This window comes from Excalfactoria chinensis, chromosome 1 (assembly GCF_039878825.1).
Source record: "Excalfactoria chinensis isolate bCotChi1 chromosome 1, bCotChi1.hap2, whole genome shotgun sequence".
Taxonomy (NCBI): Eukaryota; Metazoa; Chordata; class Aves; order Galliformes; family Phasianidae; genus Excalfactoria; species Excalfactoria chinensis.
Genome location: NC_092825.1, coordinates 45,329,903 through 45,353,294, shown reverse-complemented (window position 1 = coordinate 45,353,294; position 23,392 = coordinate 45,329,903). Strand labels below are relative to the sequence as shown.

General features: G+C 44.0%; 1 protein-coding gene across 2 annotated transcripts; it reads left to right on the top strand.

Annotated features, from left to right (window-relative positions):
* Nucleotides 1-872: 872 nt before the first annotated feature.
* On the top strand, nt 873-9,228 carry PDE6H (phosphodiesterase 6H). 2 transcript variants are annotated; one of them, XM_072356209.1, is made up of 4 exons: nt 873-934; nt 5,045-5,228; nt 5,511-5,551; nt 6,437-9,227. In XM_072356209.1, exons 2-4 carry the CDS (start codon nt 5,089-5,091, stop codon nt 6,511-6,513), a joined length of 258 nt encoding a protein of 85 aa, XP_072212310.1. In that variant the 5' UTR covers nt 873-934; nt 5,045-5,088; the 3' UTR covers nt 6,514-9,227. The 2 variants fall into 2 exon arrangements, with proteins under 2 accessions (XP_072212310.1, XP_072212319.1); XM_072356218.1 differs by lacking the exon at nt 873-934 and adding an exon at nt 2,212-2,409 and having other exon boundaries at nt 6,437-9,228.
* The last annotated feature ends 14,164 nt before the right edge of the window (nt 9,229-23,392 follow it).

Sequence of the window (23,392 nt, the reverse complement as noted above, 5' to 3'; positions counted from 1 at the left end):
ACTCTTAGGAGTAGGACCTTATCGATTGTTCTAAATGTAATCCCAGAGTCTCAGTGAGAATTTATCTCCTTTACCCTCAGCCATCTGGAAGGCCAGGGGCCTTGGCTATGGGCTCTGGCTCAGCAGCAGAGTGATGCTGTGCCAGACCATTCTGCCAGGGCCCCTCATGCTAGACAGCACCTATCCTTGACATAGAATCATAGAATAGTTTGGGTTAGAAGGGATCTCAAAGCCCACCCAGTTCCACCCCATACCATGGGCAGGGCTGCCACCCACCAGCTCAGACTGTCCAAGGCCCCATCCAACCTGGCTTTGAGTGCCTCCAGGGATGGGGCACCCACAGTTCTCTGGGCAGCCTGTGACACCCTCTGAGTAAAGAATTTCCCCCTAGCATCTAACCTAAATCTCCCCTCTGTTAGTTTAGCTGGATGCACAGTGAGGGTATGGAGCAGAGCTTCACCAGAGCCAGTACACCCAGAGCACAGCAGCTTTGCCCTGATGTTAGGCTCAAGCCACAGATTGCTGCTGAAGCTGAGGATGAAAATGATCTTGTAGCTCTTTCTAGTAGGATCCTGGTTCTTCTTATTTGCAGATACCTACTTTTTCCAAATCTCTTGCACGGCTCTTCCAGGCAGCCACAACGGGCACCAGAAATGCACTGGAGGTATGAAGCTCCACACAGAATAATGCATATTACTGTCAGTGGAGTTTCACTGGGCTGGAATTAGGGCTGAGGCCCCAACTCTTTCCTTTCTGTACCTGCAGGGCCCCGTGGCCACACACTGCCCCACGTGGGCTTGTCCCTGATTGGCGCCTGGTGCCCTGATGTCACCTGCTGGCAGGGTATATTTGCAGGAGGCAGGATGCCTCGAGACTTTTCTACTCAGGCTGCAGGACAGGAGTTGGATGGTTTGCAAGAGGAGCCTTTAGGACTGTGAGTATTTTCCAGGAGCTTATTGCAATAAAGGGGGGGAGGGGGGTGTGTGCAAGAGGAGCTGGTGTCTTTTCCTACTGGAGGAAAAACTTGGATTTTAATGCTTGAAAAACATGAGTACACCCAGTGGCTGAGAAAGATAGTTGTGTTTCTTCACAGTTGTTGCTGTTTCCTCCTACCTTGAGGGCTGGGTGCTGGGGCATCAAGGCACGTGCTGCAGCACTCGTGTGTCCCAGGCTCCACCATCCTCTAGGATCACCCTGTTTCTGAGGCTGGGCAGTCCTCAGTGGGGGTCTGTTGGCAGTGCCTGGCTGTGGGCTCAACTCTGGGGTTCCCAGGGATGGTCAGGGAATCAGTGGGGAGCTTGTACTAAGCAGCACTGCATCTCCCGTGTGAATGAATCACTCCTTTGATGTCACCCCCTAACTGAGATAGTCTTTCCAGTAATCCCCGTCTGGGAAGCTACCGTGGGAATACAGTTTGACTTGAAGAGTGTTCCTGTCTTCTGGGGAGCATCTTTCATTTGTTTGTGATCTTAAAACTTTAAGAAGAGATCTGAGATCTTGTTTAGAGCACTGGATCAGAAAGGGCCGGACCTGTATGTGCTGTTTCCATGCCTATGATTAGCCAACTCAAGAGACTGAGACTGCCGCCAAGACTCCCCACAGGCATCTTACATTGGATTCAGTATGCCCTGATGAAAGCCTGTCTGGAAGGAAAATGCCTGTGGCTCCCATGATGTCAAGAAATAATTATCCAAAGGATTGAAAAATTGAGGGCATTTCCTCCTGGATGTTGTGTGTTCCCAGTGCATCACTGCATGGAGGGCTCTGTGTCCGACACCCTCACAGCACCATGAAGACATCAGGCACATGGTGGATTCTGTACCTGAAGTTATCTGACAGAGAAAGAAGAGATCCTGTGCTGAATCTGTCTGAAGAAAGTCATGTGAGGCATCTGCCTTATCTGCCAGGGAAATTTTCCATAGCAAATCAGAGATTAAGGGGAAGGAGGGGGCAGACAGTAGTATTCAAGCCTCTTTAGATTCAAAGAGAACTAAAAGAAGGATGATTAACCTGGCCAGAAACCCAGAGGTGGGATATCTGACGCAACTGAGATAAGCACATTAATGCGCATTAAGTATAATTAGCATTTGGACGAAAGCAAGGCTCTTACCCCAAGGATTAAGCCCTGAACTGAACAGAAATGCTGTCAGGGGCAATTAGGTAACTCCTTGTCAGAGGAGGGGGCAGAGGAAGTGCATGGAAAAACATCTCATTCCCCAGCATCCTTCACGTCCACAGCTGCTCTTGCCCAGGAGCTGCATCCCAGTGCTGGCAGCAGCTGAGGAGCTCCAACAGGCTGGGAAGCCTTGGGGCTGCATAATACCTGTAGGAGCCAGAGGAGACACATCTGCACCCAACACTGGTCAACTGCCTGCCTGGTGTGGGACCGCGGACCAGCCAAGCAATCAGGTATAGGGAGGTTGGGAAACCCCTGGGAATATGCCATCCCAAGACAGGGGCAGCTGATAACAAGGGGTGAGAACTGGGACAGGGTGGGCTCCAGCATGAACCAAGGCACCTCTGCCTGTGGGTGATGGCAAGCAAGTCCCACCAGCTGCATAGTGGGAGGGAAGCTAGATTCCTTCTGCCAGATGGAGGCTGATCTGTGACATTAAGTCTGCTTCCTGCCCTCTGCTCTTTCTTTTGGTAATGTGTGGGAAGAATGGGTAGAGGGATACTGGTAAGGAAGGTGACAGAATTGTCCCTTTCAGTTATGTTGAATGCTGTTTCTTGAATTAATGCATGTAAGACAGAAAGAAGTGTGATTTGGGGAGATCCTTTTTTATCCCAAATCTCAGGCATAGAAGGAGCTGGTATGTGGGCACAGCTGCTTTGGACTGTGACCAAGAAAAACCCAGGGACTGAATCTTCCCATTGGATATTTCTCAATAGAATGAAGGTAGAGATTCAAGGAACTACAGGGAGTTGCCTTCAGTGACATTTATGTGATTAAGGTACCATGCTGGCAGACAGCAGTTGGTAACTTGAGTTGGGAACTAAGTCTGAGCTCAGTTGCCTCTTACAGATTTTGGCTGTCAGGACAAAGGGTTGGAAATCTGTTAGCCAGTTTGTTTCTCCTGTTGTACTTTTGAGAACAGCCCTTGTAAGGGGTGCCAAGGATACAGAAATTCCAATCACTGCACCTCCTGTCCCTTTCTGCAAGAGATAAAGGTGACAGCACATGCCTGTCCAGCCACCACGCTGTGAGGATAGAGCCATAAATACTGGGCAATAGCTCAGGTTCTTCAGAGAACAGCCAAACCAGCAACTTCTCTGAATTGAGCTGGTCCTTGTGTTTGTGGGCACACTGTGTGCTTGGGAAGCATTGTGTTCCAGGCAAAGGAATAGCATCTGCGCATCCTTCAGCTGCAGACACAACCATCTGCTGCTCCATTTGGGGCTGCTGGAACCTTTCCAGCCTCCCGCATGGGATATTACAGCTGAGACAAGAGCCCGGCCACAAGCAACAGGAGAACTAACATGCTTCTAGGTGTTTTCATGAGGATCCATTCTACTACCATCACAGATGGAAGGATGTCAAGGGAGAAGTATTCCCAGATTGCCACAGATACAGAAACATGGCTCTTCACCTTGCACTGGTCTGCCAGTGACACAGAAGGATCGTTTGGATGCTGTTTCTCCTTGTGTCTCAGGCTTTGCTTTCAGCACTCTGGCTATTTCAGGCACTGACAAAGACGTGGACTATTCTTTAAGAAAAAAAAAGAATACTCATTTTTGATGCCATTTATAGTTCTGAGATTAGAAGTCTGGAGTGTCACTGCAGGTGATACTGGGGATTAGGCCAGAGCTTTATGGTGACATAATAGGATTACCTTTTAGAACCAAAATCCTGAAGTTAATTCCATCAGCTATTCCATCAGCCTGGCTGCACAGGGACAGAAACTTGGAGACAGGAGTTACATAATGGTCATGGGGAAGAATGTGACTCCAGGAAGGAGAGAAAAAGCACTGGAAATTATTTTTGTCCATAAATGGACGTGGTCAAACTGCTCTAGCACAATAATTAGCACAGAAGTTTATCAAGGTGAGGGTTCTCCCTTGGGCACTGGAGAGAGTTCCTGCTGTCCTCCCCGGGCTTTCCGTGCAGCAGCTCTCAGGCAAGAGAGGTTTCTCCCACACCAGAACTGCTGCCCAACAATTCTATAGCCCTTGAGAAGTGGAACTTGGCTCATGTACAGCATGGTGTCGTGAGGTGAATATATGTAATGTATACAAAATATATATACAAAATACATCAAAATGGGTAACAGATAATGTCAAAAGTTACAGACTTTTATCTCCTCAGTCCTCAGAAATTAATGTCTGTCTAAATCACAGTTTGCAATGCTTTGCATCGGCCTTCACAATTATTCAGAAATTCTGTTCTATTTCTCATAAGGTTGGCATTGGTAAACTTGAAGCCCTAAGTGCAGCTGCACTCACACTAAACGCACATCTAGCTCAGCATCCCACTTTCACCAGTGTGCAGAAGGCAATGCGTATTCACTGATACAAGAACAAGTGATGTATATCATGATGATCCCAAAGGACAAGATAAATCTCTAAGCCATAAGTCCATAAGCATGCCTTTATGGCTCCTAGTTGTTGTATCTAGAACTATTAAGTAAAAACCTTAGCACTGCTCTGGAGAATGCAAACTGGAAGACAACAGTGGCTAAACCCATCTATCCTGGCCAAACCATGGGGCAAGCTGCTGCAGCAACCTGTCTCCAATAATCCAGCCATGTCTGAGGAAGAAAAGGTGTAATTCTCCAAGATTCCACAGGTCATTGCACTATAGGATTAAGTTACTTTTCATCTCTATCACTAATGCCCACAGTTTGTTATCTTAATTCTAGCGTTCACAATGAAAGGCAATGTTTATCCTGCTTGCTTTGTATGCATTACAGTCTTTCTTTATGTTTTGTATCTTTATATTTAATCCTGTCACAATTATACTTCCCATAATTATCTTGTCACAAGACTATTGGTATCTAGATATGATAAGCAGGGTGTCATGTCAGCCCTTGCCACTCTCTTTCAGATAGAGGGATCTGAGAGAGGCATACTTCTGACAGTAGCCCAACGATGAGCGAGAACCCCACCACCAACCTTACCACTGGAGATGCTCCCACTGGTCCCACCACACCACGCAAGGGGCCTCCCAAGTTCAAGCAGAGACAAACAAGACAGTTCAAGAGCAAGCCTCCTAAAAAAGGAGTAAAAGGGTAAGGTCATTTTGGAAAGAAAAGAAACTATTCTAGTTGTGCTGTTCCTCAATGCTGAGCTGCACTCCTGTGGTACCAGCTTTCCCCAAGCAAGGAACCAGGAGGCTTCTCCCTCCCCATAGTACCATCAGCTCTCTTGTCCTATTGCTGGACCATCTGAACCTAGAGCTGCTCCTCATCATCTACTGCCCACACTCCCTGTTCCCTGTCTGGGGCTACAGAGTTTCACTACTTGGTATTGCTGCCCCAAACTCACCCTTCACCTGCTCTTTTCTCTCCTAGGTTTGGAGATGACATCCCTGGCATGGAGGGGCTGGGCACAGGTAGGCACTGCAGGATGTTGCTGTTGTGCCCCTCTTGAACACAAATGCGATCACTCTTCAGCACAATAGAGGTCTGTCTGGAGTGGCCTCCATCTGCCTGGCCTCTGCAGCTCTGAGGGTCACTGGAAGAGGCCAGCGCTCCCTCTGCAAGCTGCCATGGCCATGCTCATACTTACATACACAAGGCAGAAAGGCTGTTTAGTCATGCTTCAATTTTTGGATACTTTCACTTGGCTGTAAATGCACTTGTTTGTCTTTGTTTTCTGCTAATACTCTGACTAAGAATTTCAGCAGCATGAGGTTCCCAAATGAATGCCAAGTGCTAAGCTATTAATAGCAGAATTCACAGTAACTAAACCTCAGCTGGAGAAGTATTTGTGCTTTCACCAGAATCCTAATTTTAAGAATGTTATGTACTCATTCTGGACTGAAAAAGACACACCGAATGACCTATAATTAGTCAAATAACAGCTGCACCTATCAATGAGTTACAGGTCCTGAACATGTTACACTAAATTATTCAGCATCTGATTTAGGACTGCGTGTCTTCAAGGATACCACATTTTGGTTACAGACAGTTTATAAGAATAGGAGAAACCCCATAACCAGGATGAATTTTCACACCAGTCTGACCTCTGAAGCGATCATGGTCATGTTCACAGAGAAAGATGGCATAGGAGAAAACACAGTGATCTGGTTCAGACTAGTGGTAGGTAGTTTAAATTTAAAGAGCTCAATGAATCATTTAATTTTCAAATGGAGTCTCACTTTTCTTGCTGGTCCCACATCTTAATGTTTTCTCAATAAATCAGCCTTTCTATTCATACAATAGAAATCCAAGTAGTGCTGCTCCAGAACCCACTTCTCATTCTCTGTCTTTTGCAGATATCACAGTGATTTGCCCATGGGAAGCTTTCAGCCATCTGGAACTGCACGAGCTGGCCCAGTTTGGGATCATCTAAGGCTCCAGCATCTCTACTGGTGTCACCTGGTGACTCCACAAATGCCAGCTTGGTCTTCATCACCTTTGACACTGATTTCTGGCCCTTGCATCCACTTGCTCATGAGCAGGGTGATTTTGTAAGAGCTAGTTATGAGAAAGTCCTTTGCAAATTAATTTGGCAAAGAAGTTATTCAGGACCCTGAACAGACTGCATGCTCCATGTGAAGAAACAACTGAAAATGTTTTAAAATGGTTTAATGCCTCCCTGCACCATCCCCTGTCTTCTCCCACTGTTGTAGATCTTCATGTGTATGGAGAAAATAGGAGTCTTTGTTTAAGCTTTTCTCCTTTTAGCTGAGGTAGTGTGTGCATGGGTGTGCATGTATGCCCAGACCTAAATATATCAAACTCATTCTTTTTTCTTCCTTCCCTCCCTGACAGCTTTCTATATAGGATTTCCATGGGTATGTTCCCACATTATCTGGGACACCAATTAGTTGCCAGGAGTGCATCTGTAGAGAACAGAATCAGAGTAACTAGTCCAAACATTGGGCTGCTTTTATGTGGGAGAGCCTTCCCCAGGCGTTTACCATCAGGAACCTGCTGCTAAGATGCACCTTACCAAGAAAGGGGGAAAGGGCTTGGAAACGTTCTCTCTGCCCACCAGCTATGGGTCACAAGACTCTGGCTGTTGTAATCATGTTAAATGAAAATGTGTGTGTCTGAGATCAAAAGCTAAATGAATTAATCCTGCTTTTCATTCCTTTCTGCTCCCAAGTGGCTGTGATCCCAAAGAAATGACTCTCCACACAACACTGTGTGTCCTTCCTTAGACAGCAGGCCTCTGCATGACATTTGCACTGTCCCCGTGTCCATACATATTTACACAAGGAGTTTGCTTCCAAGGACATGCTGCTAGCTGTGAAAACAAAAAATCATTACCATTTGCCACCGGATAGTGTTGGTAGTTCTGTCTCATCTAGCAGAAGATGGCATTGCATTAGTTAGCAGGGGTAAGTCTGTCTCATTGCACTCAGCTGCAGGAAGGCTCTTCTCACCCTCTGCCAGCTCCAAGCTCCAGAGCCCATCTGGATGTTCCCCTGGGAGAGATAAGAGCGGAGCATGTGGGAGGCAGGGGGGGGTTAGGATGTAGGTTGCAGGCAAGCACAGAGCAAATCCACTTAACCTCATCGATTTGTGTCTCCTGGTCTCTTGCAGCCTCAGCACGGGTGAGCAGCAAGGGAAGGCACCCACATTCCCTTCTGCCCTGTGCTAAGGTAAGAGGTCCATTTTGGTCAGAGGCAAGGAACAAGCACTGTTGTAGCTACGTGATATGCATAAAAGCAGCCAGCATTTTCTATCATTGCCTTCAGCTTCACAAGCCTCAGTGCATACGAACCGCTTCCCCCTGGTTTATCTTTCCTGTGCTGAGAATGTTCATGGGAAATAAGGAATGGCTGTGAGGAGGAAAGCAAGTCTTGCCTAGAAGATCAATCCCCACACATAAAGCATTGCTATAAATCCACAGCTGTGCTATAGTTACCAGCTGCCGTTGCGGCAGAAGTAAAAGCCAGCAGTTTTCATGTAAAATATAGCTCCAGCACCAGAAGCTGAAGGAAATTCTCACTGGCAGCCCAGAGTGGAGCTTTTATTATTCAGTGCTCCTGTCATTAGCAGCAGCAGCAAAGTAGCAAGTGGCTCAGAACAGCAGTGCTATTACAGCACTGGAGTCATGTACCATTTAGCTAATTGCAGCACACAGCTATTTCCACAGGCAGAGGCAAGTCTGTCCTTTCTGCTCACTCCTCATTTCTCACACCTCTAATACCTTTTAATGCTTTACTTCTTTCTGTATGTGTTCCGAATGTAAGTGACATTTTATTTAGCATTTACAGCAGGAGATTGATTTCATTTTTTCTCAAGCATGTGCTAGCCCTCTCCTTTTGTGGTTAATGGTGAATGTGCTCTTGTGCTTTTCCTCCGTATCACTATCCTGTAGCATGTGATCCTTATGTCACTTTCTCGGTCTGTGAAAAGACTCATTGGATCCAGCTTTGCATCCTGCAAGCTGGCTGCCTCTATTTCCATGGAGCTTCTTCTTTCTTAAGCAGGAGTACACCAAGAGAAGAACCTTCAAATTAGTTCTTTTTCTCACTTGTCATCCCAGGCCTTGGGAAAGCAGTACAAAAATAGTGAGATTTTCAGTTAGAAAACACTGGGATAAAAGCGAAGCTTTCCTAAGCCCAGAGACTGAAGTGTTTCAGCAAAGGGGAAGGTCTTGATGGAGTTCCATATTGGACTGCCATAACCCCTGCTGCCAGCAGAACCACACCTCCAATGGGAACGCACACGTACCCCTGTCCCATGCCTGGCTGAGGAGTTTTGCCAGAAGACGCTTTGAGTCACCACAGTTTGTTAGCTATTTTTAAAATCATTTATATGCATTAATAGGAATGACATTTGTTCCTTTATCTGTAAGGAGTTCAAAGAGTTCGGAGCTTTAAAACATTCTCGTGGTTGTTTTGTCAGAGAGTTTTTTCTAACAAGATGTAACTCCTGAAGCTGTAATTTCTCAAGTAGTAAGAGATGGCTGTGGTGCAAGAAAGCAAACATATTTAAATAGTTTCTAGAAGGACTTCAGTCTGTATACATTGAAATATGCTATCCTTTGTTCTTTTACTATAAAAACAGCTCAAAAGCAATAAAAAATAATAAAATATATTTTTAAAATCCTAAAAATTCAGTCTGACTTACTTACAAAATATGCCCTGGGAAAGGCAGATGATTCAGCCTTTCCTTCTAAAATCCTTTCCTTAGGAAAGCTCTCACCCCTCCTCATGAGAGAAAACTAGCTATTTATCTCCAAACAATAGGCTTAACTGTGATATTAACATGTGAGAAACAATACTCCTCTGAGTGATGATAGGTGGTGTGCACCATTTTCTCAGGGCTGAAGTCTTTTAGGCAGCTTTCTTTTTCTTTCAGGACTGTGCAACTGAGTGTCAGTGTGCTTTCAACCACACTGATTCCATAGCAATAACACAGTTCCTTCTCACTGCTATGACTGCAAAGGAGAACTACAACACTCGTGTCCCTTTGCTTCTTGTTGCTGAACTACCTACAGTTCCACAGGAGTTTCAAACTCCTGAGGGCTAACTCCCTGCTGGTACATGCTGGTAGGTCTCATTGATTTCTTCTGTACCACCCTCAGAGGTTATTTCCTGCATCTCATCACTGAGTGCCTAATTCAAAGTCTTTTGGCTTTGAGTGCTGTCTGTCCTATGAAAGACAAATATCAGTTAGCCAGGCATCTTTTTTTCCTATTTAAATGAATCCTTTCCTAATAGCACTTTGAAAGCCGGGAAAAATTCCTTTAATGTGGTTACTGCCATTCAACAGTACCAACTTTAAAGCAGGGATTAGCTGATGCCTGGAAAGTTCTGTATCACACCAACAGTGCCCTCAGAGATGAGTCCGATCCTCACTGGTGTGTTTCTGTCTCTGAACAGTTAAACATGTGAGAGAAAAGAAGTATGAACCTTGGGAAAACCAAGAAGCGTGTGCCTTGCCTTTCCTTCCACAAATGATCTAAACCATCTCAGGAAACACAATGAAGAAAAAACGTTCATTGTGAGTTGGAGTTTACAGGAGATCTGGAGATGTTCATTGCAAGATTCCCATCCAAGAAAAGTTTGAAAATCAGCACCTCAGTACCAAACCACTATTGCATTTTCCTATGGTACTGATCAATGCAGTACGGAAGATGCTAAAAAATGTATTCTGACAATATTCTTGGGTGTTATGTGGGATATTTTTCTATTGTACAAATAAGATTCTAGGAGTCAGAAAAAAAATAACATAAAGAGCATCTTCCACCTTGAGGTCTTCAGTAGATTATTTTTTACAGCTCTTCTCTTTAACCAGCACTCTATTTTGATGTGGTTTCCTTTCCTGGATGTTAGCACAACTGTGGTGGGATTGCTGACCCTGCTGGGTGAAACTGATGCTTTTGCTCCGAAGACTCACTGTCTTCAGGCATTCACAAATGCATCCTTGACTCAGCATTTTTCTGGGGGTCTCTCCATTCCTAAGAATCTTGTTAAGATTGTGACTCTAGCCAGGTGAGAGCTCAAAATGGAAAATATTCTGGTACCCTGAGAGATTTGGGCAGTGGTGAGCACAAGAAACATGCCAAGGAAGGAAAGATTTCCTCAGGAGTGTGAGTGGTAGTTTCCAAGGTGGAGCCAGTCCACATCAGCTCCAACGGCCAACCACAGCCAGGTGCTTTGTGCTATTTAGGAGACCTGTAAGAAGAACTAAGAAGAACTCAAAAGACTGTGTTTCATTTCCCCTTACCTCTGGTGATGACTGAAACATTAGAAGGAGCAAAGGATGGGAATCCCAGGACTGTTAACACACCTTCCATTGTGAGCCGTTGGCAAGCATCTCTTGTACGCGTGATCTAAGCAGGTTTACAGAGGGTAGAGGGACACAGTAGATTATAAGCAGATGGGAGACAGGGTCAGTTCCTCAGGCACATGCAGGCTTCTCTGTGACCTAAGGCACAAAATAATATTGCTTTCACAAAACTCCATGTCCGTTTCTCCAGGCACAAAGAGAATGCAAGGTATTTCTGCTCATCTCACAAGTGAGTTGGACACCAGTCATCTCAAACCTGTAGCAGACAGCCACCTCACCATCCAGGCATCTGTTGGTACAGGCACAGCAAGCTTGCATCTGTCTGCATCAAGGGGGCTGGCTGCAGGCCTGAGAGTAAAAGAAGAAATATAACACCAAGCCAACAACACGAGAAACAATAATAGTGTTAGGTTTGCCTTTAGTGATAGCAGTTTTACCTGATGTCCTCACTGAGATCAAGGTCTTTCCATGGTAGGCACTTTGTAAATACATCACTGGAAACTAATGGGTTAGTATTAAGCCTGATCTCCAAGCCAGCATGGTATTTCGGCCAACAAATACTGAATTTCAATGGCGAGGGGTGACTGTGGAGATGCTGGAAAACAGTCTTGGGAAAGCCAGTATGCAGGTCACACATAAACAGTCAGGATGGGGATCACACAGATGAAAACATCAGGGAGCAGTCCATTCAAACACACATCTTAAGCTGGCATAAGATCAGGTAAGCACCAGTCCCAAAACAAGAGCAAGGGGAAAGTGAGGGGCAATGAAAATGGAACCAAATATGGTCAGCAAACAAAGCAATTCTGGACTAAGACTGCTTATATAGAAATAGCACCACAAGGAGCTATATTATGAAAAATCTGAGAGCAACTTAACACTGTTACATCCCCCTCAGAAGGCTGCATTCAGATCCAGGCATTTTGAGGACAGAGCCTAAGAAACTGTTACACATTTCAGGCAAACATAGAAGGGGGAGGGAAAGAAAAGAAACATACAGATAGAAAGATGAGGATATGCAGTTGCACGACTGTACAGGCAGCAGGGAATTCGATTCAGCCCCAAGCCAAGTGGAATTGTGATTCCCGCCTGGAGGTAGATAGATTACAAAAGAAGACAAATATCACCTGGATGATACAAGAAAAAGTCTGTCTGACCATGACAAGATAGCAAGAATGTAAGTAGATGTTATCAAGTCTTAACAAATCCCTTCCTTGGGAAAGCTAGTGTCTTGTCCCAGGGCAGTGGGAAGGCCCTGTTACTTAGGACATTTGCAGCGGGACTGTAGAAAGAATCCAAGAATCCCCTGCAGAGAACATCTGGTATAGATCGGATGTAACTCTAGCAGGAGACGGGGCAGTCCCTCTGGCCATCGTCATTGCAGTTTTCTTGCATTCAAGACATTAGTGTTGTATAGAGTGAATAAGTTTGCTTTTTCATGTGAAACAGAATTATAGAACCGTCTAGATTGGAAGAGACCTGTAAGTCCAACCATTAAACTGACCTACCAAGATGCATTACCACATCATATCTCTTAGAGCCAAGTTCATATAACTCTTCAGTACCCCCACAGATGGGGACTCCACCATTTCTCTGAACATCCCATTCCAATACTTGACCACCATCTCTGTGAAGGATTTTTTCTTAACATCAAATTTAGACTTTCTGTGGTACAAGCTGAGACCATTCCCTTGCATCCCATCACTTGTGACCTGAGAAAGGAGACTGGCACCCTCCTTGCTGCAACCTCCTTTCAGGTGCTTGTTGAGAACCACAAGGCTTCCCCTTAGCCTCCTCTTCTCCAGACTAAAAAACACCATAGCTCCTCATAACTCTTGTTTTCCAGTCCCTTCACCAGCTTTATTGCTCTTCTCTGCATCCACCTGAGCAACACAGTGTCCTTCTAGTGAAGGCCCCAAGCCCCAAAACAATACTTGAGATGAAGCCTCACATCTGATGCATACAGATGCTCACTTCCCCAGTCCTGCTGGCCTCATTATTTCTGATATAGGCTAGGCTGTACTGGCCTTCCTGGTCACCTGGGCTTATTGTTGGCTCATGTTCAGCACCTCTAGTTCCTTTTGTAGGCAATTTTCCAGCCATTTTTCCAGCCACTTTCCTAGCCACACACTTTCACCAAATGCATTTTGTCGTTACAATATCAAAATTAAACACACAGGTAGCTCAGTTTAGCAGCCATCTGTAAGCTTCTGATAACAAGACACAAACTGACCAGTAGAGAAATGGAAAGACATTAATATGATCAAAAAGAAATGCTTGAGGTGAGCTCTCAGCCCTACTCCCCGCTATCTGTCAGGGTTTATTATTTCAATGGAGCCTCCTCCAAAACAATAAAAAAGAATGGTGATGTTGACTCAGATGCACACCAGTGCTAGTCCCAAGTGAGCCCTTGGCCTGTAGCAAGCAGTTGCCCTTGGCAAGGTTTCATCAAACCAAGGCATGCAGCCTTGTCCTCATACATCAGCCACCGGCACTGTGCTCACTGCTCCCTTTGTACACCTCCCTCCATTCCTCTCTTTCCTCTGATGTCTGCCCACTTCTTCCCCGCACTGCAGAGATCCTTTGCTGATACCTTAATGGCTAAGGGAGAAAAGTTCATTGGAAAAAAAAATTAAAAACCAAGGCTCAAAAAAGCAGCACCGAGATGAATGAGACATTTTCATTGCATTGATCAGTAAGAATCACTGCTTGGAATAAAGCTGTGAGGTTTCAGTTCCACATCCTACCTTTAGTGCCAGATTTCTCCGTTTAGGAAGATAAAAGATGCACCTCATTGTGTGTAATGCTATGATGAGTAATTTTCTTTTCCATGGCTCCACTCTGGGGTCTTTCCCTGAAAGGCAGAATGAAGCTTCACAGCTTTATCTCAGCCATGTAACCTCTTTGCATTCATTCATGGTAATGCCTAATCCCATTTTTAATCTTAATAAGCTTTTTAGTTCAATAATATCCTACGGCACTAAGACATATAAGTTAATTCCTTGACTTAAAGCCAAAGTCTCTTGGGAGTTTTAAATCTGAGTTCTACTGGCTTTAGATCAGGTCAGGCTTCAAAAAAAAACCCAGCCCAGCCCACTGCAAAACACTGAATTACCTGTCTGGAAAGTGCTGTAGTGTTATATCCTTCTCACTTGTAGCTCCTCTCTATCTCTGTATATAAAACTCGTATTCTCAAGAATTTCAAGCAGCGTTTAGCCTGAATAATAATGCCAAGATGCTCTAATAAACCAAGCAGGAAGGAATTATTTCCTTCCCCTCACTACGCTGGCTCTGGGCTGATCTGGTGATTCAAGATGAGAAGTTTGGAGCCTTCGGATACCTACTCCCAGAAGAACCTCATTTCTCAATCTATCTAAATTAGTCAATTAAAAAACAGATTCCCAAGTTTATACAGACAAAAACGATGGAGATAAATTTAATATGAACTAAATTGCAAGCAGGAGGAAATTGCTGCTAGTTATAATAATTTAATTACAGAGTACATTTTAAATCACTTCTTTTGATGGACTGAGAAAAGTCATACTGTGGGGACTGCCTGCAGTCTCTCTGAGCCCCAAATAAAGATCCCATGTGGTTGCAACAGTACAAACCTTCTGTTTTGCCATCCCACTGGGACTGTGGCTGGGAGCTGCAGTGCGGTACAAAAACCATTCAGTGCCCTTCATGTATCTTCACTTTGGTGCTAAGAAAAGCAAGAAGAGAAACCTGTCTCCACAGTCCCTTCATTCCCTTGAGCTTTGTGATGCAGCACTGAATGTACACACGGGGAGGGTAAATTAGCTCAGAGCTCAGACACATACCCAAAGCATGGGGATCACAAGAGCTTTAGAATCTACTGCTCATCAACTGGGCTACAGAAGGTAACCTCTTTGGCTGTTTTAGTTGTCCATTAAAAAACAGCTCATGGTGGATTATCCTTGTGTGCATCCCTTCTGCTTGCTGCAAGCTCAGAGCACACGTACAACCCATTGCTGCAGCTCAGCTGCTGAGCATTCCTCAGTAACTTGAAATGGCTTCATTCCTATCCATCATGGATCCAAAACCCATTTGGTATACTGAAGAGATGGTTAAAAGATCAGGCCTGACAATGTCTTCACGGGAACAAGTTTCTAGTAGGAGTTCTTCAAAGCAGTAAGAGTAAAATCAGATACAGTGGCTGGAAATTGAGATAAGAATAACATCTTTCTGACAGAGAAAATAATGAACTCAGAAGAAAACTTTCTTCATGTGATCTGTGCCCTGTAAGTCTTCAAAGTAGGAGTGTATAACAGGGTGGAGGATAGACATGCTGTGGCTAACAACCGTGGTTCAGCCACTTCAGAGCTTTTGTGCAGGATCACTGAAGCAGTTTTCAAGTCAGAGCTGTACATAATGTTACTAGGATGATCCCACACGGTTCTAACAATGTGCCTCCCATCCTCACCCATTAGTGCACAGGTGGGAGTCCATGAGAAAGAGCTCTGCTTAGATAATAATAATAAAATGCCTTTATACCTCCTATGTATGCACACCAAAAGTCTTCCAAAAAAAAAGGAGATTACTGTGTATGTTATATTGATGTCACTGTCTGACATAGGCCCTGCTAGGTTTCTAGCCCATTGCTATGACACAGATAAAAAATGGGGCTCAGGACACTGTAGGAAAAGAGCTGCTAAAGTCTTAGCCTCCATGAGGTAACCAGCAAGAAGGAGCATTTCAGAGAACACAAGACAGTTTGCTGTTTTAACATTTTAGCTAGCTGTGGCAAACTAGATGACCACTTTCATGTAACCCATCATGTTACCCATAGCAAGGGTATGGTGGAGAGTTACTGCCTCCGAGAGCCTGGTAAGGCGTACCTAGGAGAGACATAGAGCATGAAGTTCACATGGTAAGGGCGTGCAGCTGGCATGGGTCACACCTGAGACAGCAGAATCAGAGGGAGGGGTACTAATAATTCATTAGTAGGAAATAAAGTTTAACCAACAACGTTTAACCAACAAAAAGAGCTGCATCCAGCAGCAGAAGCAAGGAAACCTCTTGGATTTGCTATCAGTAATTGAAGTGTGGGACTGACACGGCATGGCTTTTGCTTTAGGCTTGTGAGGCTGCAAGAATGTGAGTGGGCACTTTCTCCATTTCTTGCTCCTCATCCATTATATAGAGCATAATTCTTTAAGCTTGTTTTGGATTATGATGACAGTGGCTGTCAAACACGTCCTCCTCTCCTGGGGCTCCCATGTGCTTGTACTGGCTCTGTCCATTGGTCATCCACGGGTCACTGTGCACTGCTCCCCTACCCACACACCATGCTGGGCACTCATCTCCTGGCCATGACAAACTGAAGGGGAATGTCTTAAACACAGAGATGTCCTTACTGAGGATGCAGCCTTGTATGGTTAGACTTCAGTATCTATGGCGTACTGTCAGAACTAGAGCTATAAATATAGAAAATAAGTGTGACTTCAGTATGTTTTCCCACTTAAATTTTATTGGACTTTCCAAATCCACAAATACCAGATTCTTTTACAATAATGGTATTCTTTACGAGACTGTAAAAACAGAGCCCTACAAACTCAGATGGAGCCTCACCAGCCCATGCTTGTTTCTCAGTCCCTGGTGCAACTTTTTTCTGAGTGACACTGTGCCAAGGGAAGGCCCTCCAGACAGCTTCACACAGCCTTTGGCCAATCTGCCTGCATGGCTGGAAGTGGGGAAAGGAGAGCCACAGTGGTACCTGTGGCCCAAAATGGGCTGCCATCATGGCCCCACTCCTACATCATAGTGGCTTTATCCTGTGCTGAGTGTGCAGCCATCACTCAGCAGTAACCAAATATCAACGCACTATTAACACTGCCTAGGCTGAAACCAGGGCATGGGGTGCAGTGCAGTGCCAGCTGGAGTGATGGCAAATACCTTCACGCATTTTGATACATTGGTTAAAAACGGCCCTGTGAACAGCAAAAAATATGCAGCTGTGCATTCTATTTTGATAAAGGAATTTGAGAGTAAGTTTCAAGATTAAAACAAACAAACAACAAAAAAAATTGTATAATTGCAGCTTTATTTTCAGTCAATATAATAAATATGTTATCTGCAAATTTTCAAATGGACTGTACAGAGTTGCAATCAGATATCCAACTCAAGAATCCGATCATGCCTCTCTACCAAACTGTGATAAGCCCTATCTTAGCAGAGAGAAATATCCCTCTCTTCACAATCACACCTCATTCATGTCACCACTTCTTGGCAGTATGTGAACAACTGTTTTCAAGGATGAAGCACAGGAAAGAAAACATCATGAAAAATTGCTGACAAACACTTTGAGAACTCACTAAGAATTGCAGCTACGTCCATCAAACCAGACCGACGAGTTAGTTCCACAAAAGCAAGATCAAATATCCCACTAGTTTTATGGTTCTGTTGCTCTCCTTTTCTTTATGATTTAATAAAAAAAATATTTAAAATTAAAATATTTTGTTACTTATATACATTAACTATATTTTATATGTTTTATGAGAGCTACTCTGAAAGTAATGCCTCCTCTTTCATTATGGTGGCCCACAACATCAGAGGTGGATGTCGGTGGTACAGCAGTAGAGGTTGAACCTTCCCACCAACATCCCATTCCATTTTGTTGCCATGTGACATCTGGCAGGAGAGGGGCAATCTGACAAAATGTCATCTGATGTGGAAGTGCAGATGAAGCAAAGGTGTATCACTGAATTCCTCTATGCAGAAAAAAAATAGCACTCACTGGCCTTCATTGACGCTTGCCTGGAAACCCAAAAGTGGATGTGAGCACAATGAAGTGGTGGGTGGTATGTTTCAGTAGAGGTGACAGTAAGAGTGCATCACATCTGCTGGTGTAGATTTTTACTAGCGTGGAATGCAGGCTCTTGTTCATCACTAATGAAAATACATACCTAATGGCAATGACTTTGTTAAAAAATAGTGTTTTGTAGCTGGGAATTTTCTCTGTCACACAGTGCTACTGTGCTGTAGTTTCCAAGGAAGTAAATAAGTAAGTAAATAACAAGGCAGTACTTTTGGACAGACCAACATATATGTGGCCCTAGACAAATTCCTCTTCACTCAGCATGACCCAGGCAAGCCAAAAGGTTGGACACCCATGGGTTTGACGATGCCCAACATCTGGATGTGGAGTTAGACAGCCCAACTACCTCCTGCAACGCAACCCATGTTGTGGGAGCAGAGCAACTCCACAGTCCCTGAGGACAGGAGGTGCCTGGAGCTGGGATACTCATCCATAATTACATGTGCATATATCAGGATAAATTACCACTGAGCACAAGCAGTGACTTCTACTATAGCAAACACCAGCTGCTGGTACAGACTCACTTGAGTAAGACCAGTCTTCTTATAGCATAGATTTCATCCTGTGGACAGCTGTCTCATAAGTAAGAACTTGCAAAAAAAGCAAAGGTGGGGGGCTTTGAGGGAAATGTACCATATATTTAGCACTGTTAGTTATTGTCAGAGCTCTTCATAGCTATAAAAAAAGTAAAACAGCTGTTTGGCCCTCTTTGGGTCAATGGAAGTCAGTTATGACTCTGAGGTATGTAAGCGCAGGGATACAAATAGCTTATTTTTATGTATTTTGCTTTCTGACATCTATAAATATAATCATCATCAAGAATTTGCCCAAAGTTAAAAATACAATTGAAGAAGAAAGAGTCAGCCACAGACTGTTCCTAACACCAAATCAAAATAAAACTACCCACAGCACAGCACATCTAACCAGTATTTGCTACCCTACAAACTCAGCTACCTCACCTCACCTCATTTTGACTCCCAAAGGCAAGCTTCAAATGCAAAAATAAAATGAATAATTCATTATCATACACTAAATATCACTTAGGCCTTTTGTTCTCTTACCATGTTCTTTTTGTCATACATCCCCCAACGTTCTGACCTACAAACACACCTTCTGCCTCAAATAAGCTGTAACCGCATGTATCCCCCTGGTCTTTCTGTTGAAAGAGATGCTGTGTCCCAGGGATCTGCAAAGCACCGTGAAAAAGAGAATTATTAAGTGATTTTCAGCCTGTGGTCTGCAGCCCCCAGGGACTCCGTGAACTATTTCTAAATAGTTCTGAACCATGAAAAACAACCAAGGCAAGCAAGATGTTTATCATTATGCTTTAACATGATGGGAGGGACCTTATACTCCATTAGAAAAATTCTGGAAGCTTACTGGAAAAAGACATGATCCGGGGTTGGAGGTGGTCTAGGGAAGCCCATAAGCCCACCTAAAGAACAGCAATCTGCTTCTCATATACTTCCTTCTGGACTGTAAGTGTTTCAGCTGCCTGAAGCATGAAGCCATGGTAAATTTATATAGCTTGTCGTCAGCATTTTGCAGTTCATACTTCCTCAGCATCCAAGCTAGATAGCTCAAAGCTAGTGCAGCAGTTTCATCTCCTTTCTAGTCCTACTTTATCTGAACTGTCATTTCTGAGTCAAGAGGCTTTGTTTTCATCTTAAAAAGTAGGAGCATCATTGAAGTTTTTTGTTTGTTTGTTTGTTTTTGCATTATAAATCTGCTGTGCTGAATTACTCTGTCAACTCCAGGTCTTCTTGACTTTTTAAGCATCACCAGTTCTACTTCACGCTGTCCTAATCTGGGTACTGCTATTTCACAACAGACAGACAAAAATAACCTCTGCTGGGTTAATAGTTGTCATGTTGCCTGTTATATCACTGATCTGTTTAGTGCAGAAACAGGCAATAGAGCACATCCTTGTTGTACATCAGAGCTCAGCATAAAGACTGCAGAGCTAATGCCCACCAAAAATAGCTCTGGATTGTGAAGCAGACAAATAGCCCAGCACAGCACAGCAGTCTGGCCAGATAATTTCCCTGCAGAGAGACGGAGTCACTTGTGAAAGTGCTGTACTGTTCTCTAGGTCCAAACTTCTATCTTTGCACAGCACTTCACAAATACTCCAGTTTGCCTGGAGCTAGCTCCAGGACATGGGAGCGACAATGTACAGACATGCACTTATGTGCTATCCAAGAAGTCATGGAAGGGATGCAGAATATTTTATACAGACCACATCACCTCTAGAGAATGCTTGCATAAAGAGGTAAACCAGCGTAACAAAATATTTGTCATGCTCTTGTGCAGCAGCACGTAACAGTCCGTGTTAAGGATGGTAAATTAGAAGTGTAGCTGGTACACGAAGTCACAACAAAATGATGCTTTTGCCATTTCACCAGAAAACCACTTGATGACATTCCCAGACCGGGTTAGGTATGAAAGCAGACTGAAAACCAGTGGGATGGCTCCAGAAGAGTTTTAGGCTGCCAATGATTGCTGAGAAATCAAATTCAGGCTCATGTGCCTTAACAAGGTACTCATTTGGGGCACCTGATCTGATTTATTGATGCAGTACTGTAGGATCAGCTCTTGCCATGAATAAGAATACACTGTCTGCCCACCATTCCTTTCATAAGACAGATGCCTAAACACTTTCCTCCCCAGAGTATTTTTCCTCATCAGCCTTCTTCACTATCCCCCTATTTCTAGGCCCATTTGGAAAGCCGGTCACTGGTTCTGGTGTCCTCACTTTTCCCATTCAGCCTGTATTTTACAGTTTGGGGGTGTACTCTCTGAACTAAAGATGTCCTCTGGCTGGACTGCACCTACAGAGGGCCTCCTAAGTCATCAAGTTATTCAGGATTATTTCAGTGAGTCCATGCCCTGGATGAATGAGTATTAGAAGGAGTCATTAGTGCAAGTTTCAAACACACTGTCCCTGTACCACTACTAAGATGCATCAGCCCTGCCACCACTGGCATGCCTTATCACCTCAGACTGTAGCACTTCCATTAACCATTGCTCCATTCTAGAACTACAGACAATTTCTGTTAAGTTTATAGCTCAGGAAAAGAAACAAACTATTATTTAATTTTAAAACATCAGAAGTAGTAGTGGAGTTGCTCTTGTAAGAAAACCCCATCATTAGTAAACAGACACAGAAGCCAGCATTGCCAGTCACAAGCAAGGATGGGAAAGGAAGGGATAAGCTCTGTGGATGCCCCATCCATGAAGGTGTTCAAGGCCTGATAGGATGGGGCCCTGGGCAGCCTGATCTGATGGATGAAAAACCCTCCCTATGGCAGGGGGGTGGAACTGGGTGGGCTTTAAGGTTCCTTCCAACCCAAACTATTCAGTGATTCTATGATTCTATGATATACTCCCCAGCCTCAGTCCCACCACCCTACTGCTGCCTTGTTTGTGAAAGTTCATGTATTTAGATTCAAAGACTCTGACCTAGAGTCTGACCTAGAAAGCCCTCCAGCCAAACCTCTGCAGGCTGGAAGCACTGCCACAGGCTTGCCCCATTTACTTCCCTGACAATGACTAATGACAGCCACCAGAAACTGAACCTTGGGCTAACCCAGCGCCATTCATCTTGTGTTATGGTATTTCTAAAGCTGAGGAAGGAATTTTTCTTAGATCATCTACCCCAGTACTTACAATAAAAAAACAAAATAAAATAAAATAAATAATAGTGAAATATGTCTGAATAGTGAAATATATGCAGTTGGCAGCCTCACAGTAAAGGTCCTTAAGGATGGGATTCATCTTTTCTAACTCAAGGTTTCTGTAGTGCAGCTGCTAAGGGGTTTCTAGCCAGTAAAGCCACCAGGATTTACGATATATCCACCTAATCAAATGCTTCAGTGTGAGATGGCTCAGCTGTACTGAGCAACCTCCATGGACTAGAGAGGAGAGCCAAGACGCCTAGCTCAGATGCAGGCATTTATATTGGATGGCAGGTGAACACTGTGCTCTGAATAAAAAATACAGTTCTCTAGAACTCAGTGAGGATGAATTCTGGCACAACAGTGACAGTCACACCAATATGTAGCTGGGGAACATGGATAAAAATAGAACCTGTGGGAAAAAGCCACATTCTGAGGGACTCCAATAACCATGGGTTAAACAGAACCATTTGACCAGCATCCCAAACACATCCAAAAATCCCTAGCGGAGTTCAAAGCCTTGCTGTGCTGAGTGCTGCATGGCCGTATAATATGACACTCCCTGTCCCTGGGGAACATATGCAGGAGCAGTTAGACCTGCATATAGTCTTTACTCATTTTCTTTCACTTTCTGTCTTCCCTACCATTTTCATGGGGTTCTCACTAAGTGCCCATCTCTCTCCAGGGGTTTTGCTGGAACACAGCAACGTGACTTTGGCAAGAACTTGAACTAAACGGGCATATATAGTTGTTCACAAACTTTCTGACCACCCAAGGCCAAGCTTGTACTATGACATTCCGGGTTTCCTTTTGGGTGATGTCAGGTTGTTTCAACCCATTTCAAGAACTTCAGCCAAGGCTTAAAAACGGAACAAGGTAACTAAGGAAAACATTTGGAGTATTCCACTAGAGTGTGGGGTAAGTTGTCTTCTTTTATATATGTAAGAATTGGAGCACTTGGGTGGGGTGGGGGGGAAGAAAGAAATAAGCTCCCTCTAATGAAAAATTCTGCAGAAATCCTTTTTTATTCAGTGAACATGGGGATGGATTTAAGCAGTACAACAGGCTCAGAACAAATTGTTAAAGAAAGCAGGGGGGAAAAAAAGCTTAGCAATGTGTTTATTTTTCTGTGCGCTAGGTTTGAGCCCAGGTGAGTGTTGGGTATGTATCCGTGTACCTTCGAAAGTACTCTGTTCAAAACTTAAGACAAAATCACTTGGCCTTTTAATCCAAATGGAAGCATCCGAGATACAAATGGGTTTATTTACAGTTGCGGATGAAATTTCCAAAGAGAGGCCCAGGAGGCTTATTAAAGTCGTAGCTGGGAAAAAGGAAAACAAAAAGGAGAAAATAAACCCAAGCATGAACACACAAAAAAAGTACTGTCAGCTGGGGACCTGACCCTCCTGAGACAATTTAAGAGAAGAAAATATCGGGCGAGAGCAAAAAAAGAATAGAACAAAGAGGAAACAAGTGGATTCAAAGGAGATTGCTTGACAAAGAGCTGTAAAGATTCACAGATTTGCTAAACCCTGTCAGTAAGCCAGTTGTATAAGTATCCAGGGTATATCATTTTTAATCAGCTAAAAGTGGTTGTGGAATAAAAGGAGAACATGGAAATGAAATTACAGAGATAGAGAAACATATCAACGATTGTATAAGAGAAACAAACTGGGCAGCTGCCTCCAGTTCACCATTTTGTCACTCTGGAAGCTATTTTACAGCCACAGGAAAACAGCAATGAAGGGAATGAGGTCACTTCAGGACATGATTTATTTTGAAGCTGTTCTGTGTGATGGTTAACGTAAGCACGTTTCACTGCACCAGAAAGAATAGCGCAACAGTGCTGCTTCAATCGAGAGAAATGTAAAGCATGTGTGCACGTCTGCAGCACTGGGTGAGATGGACCTAACTGCAAACCACGGCTCCACCTTCTGCAACATGAACTCATGTTTTTTTTCTCT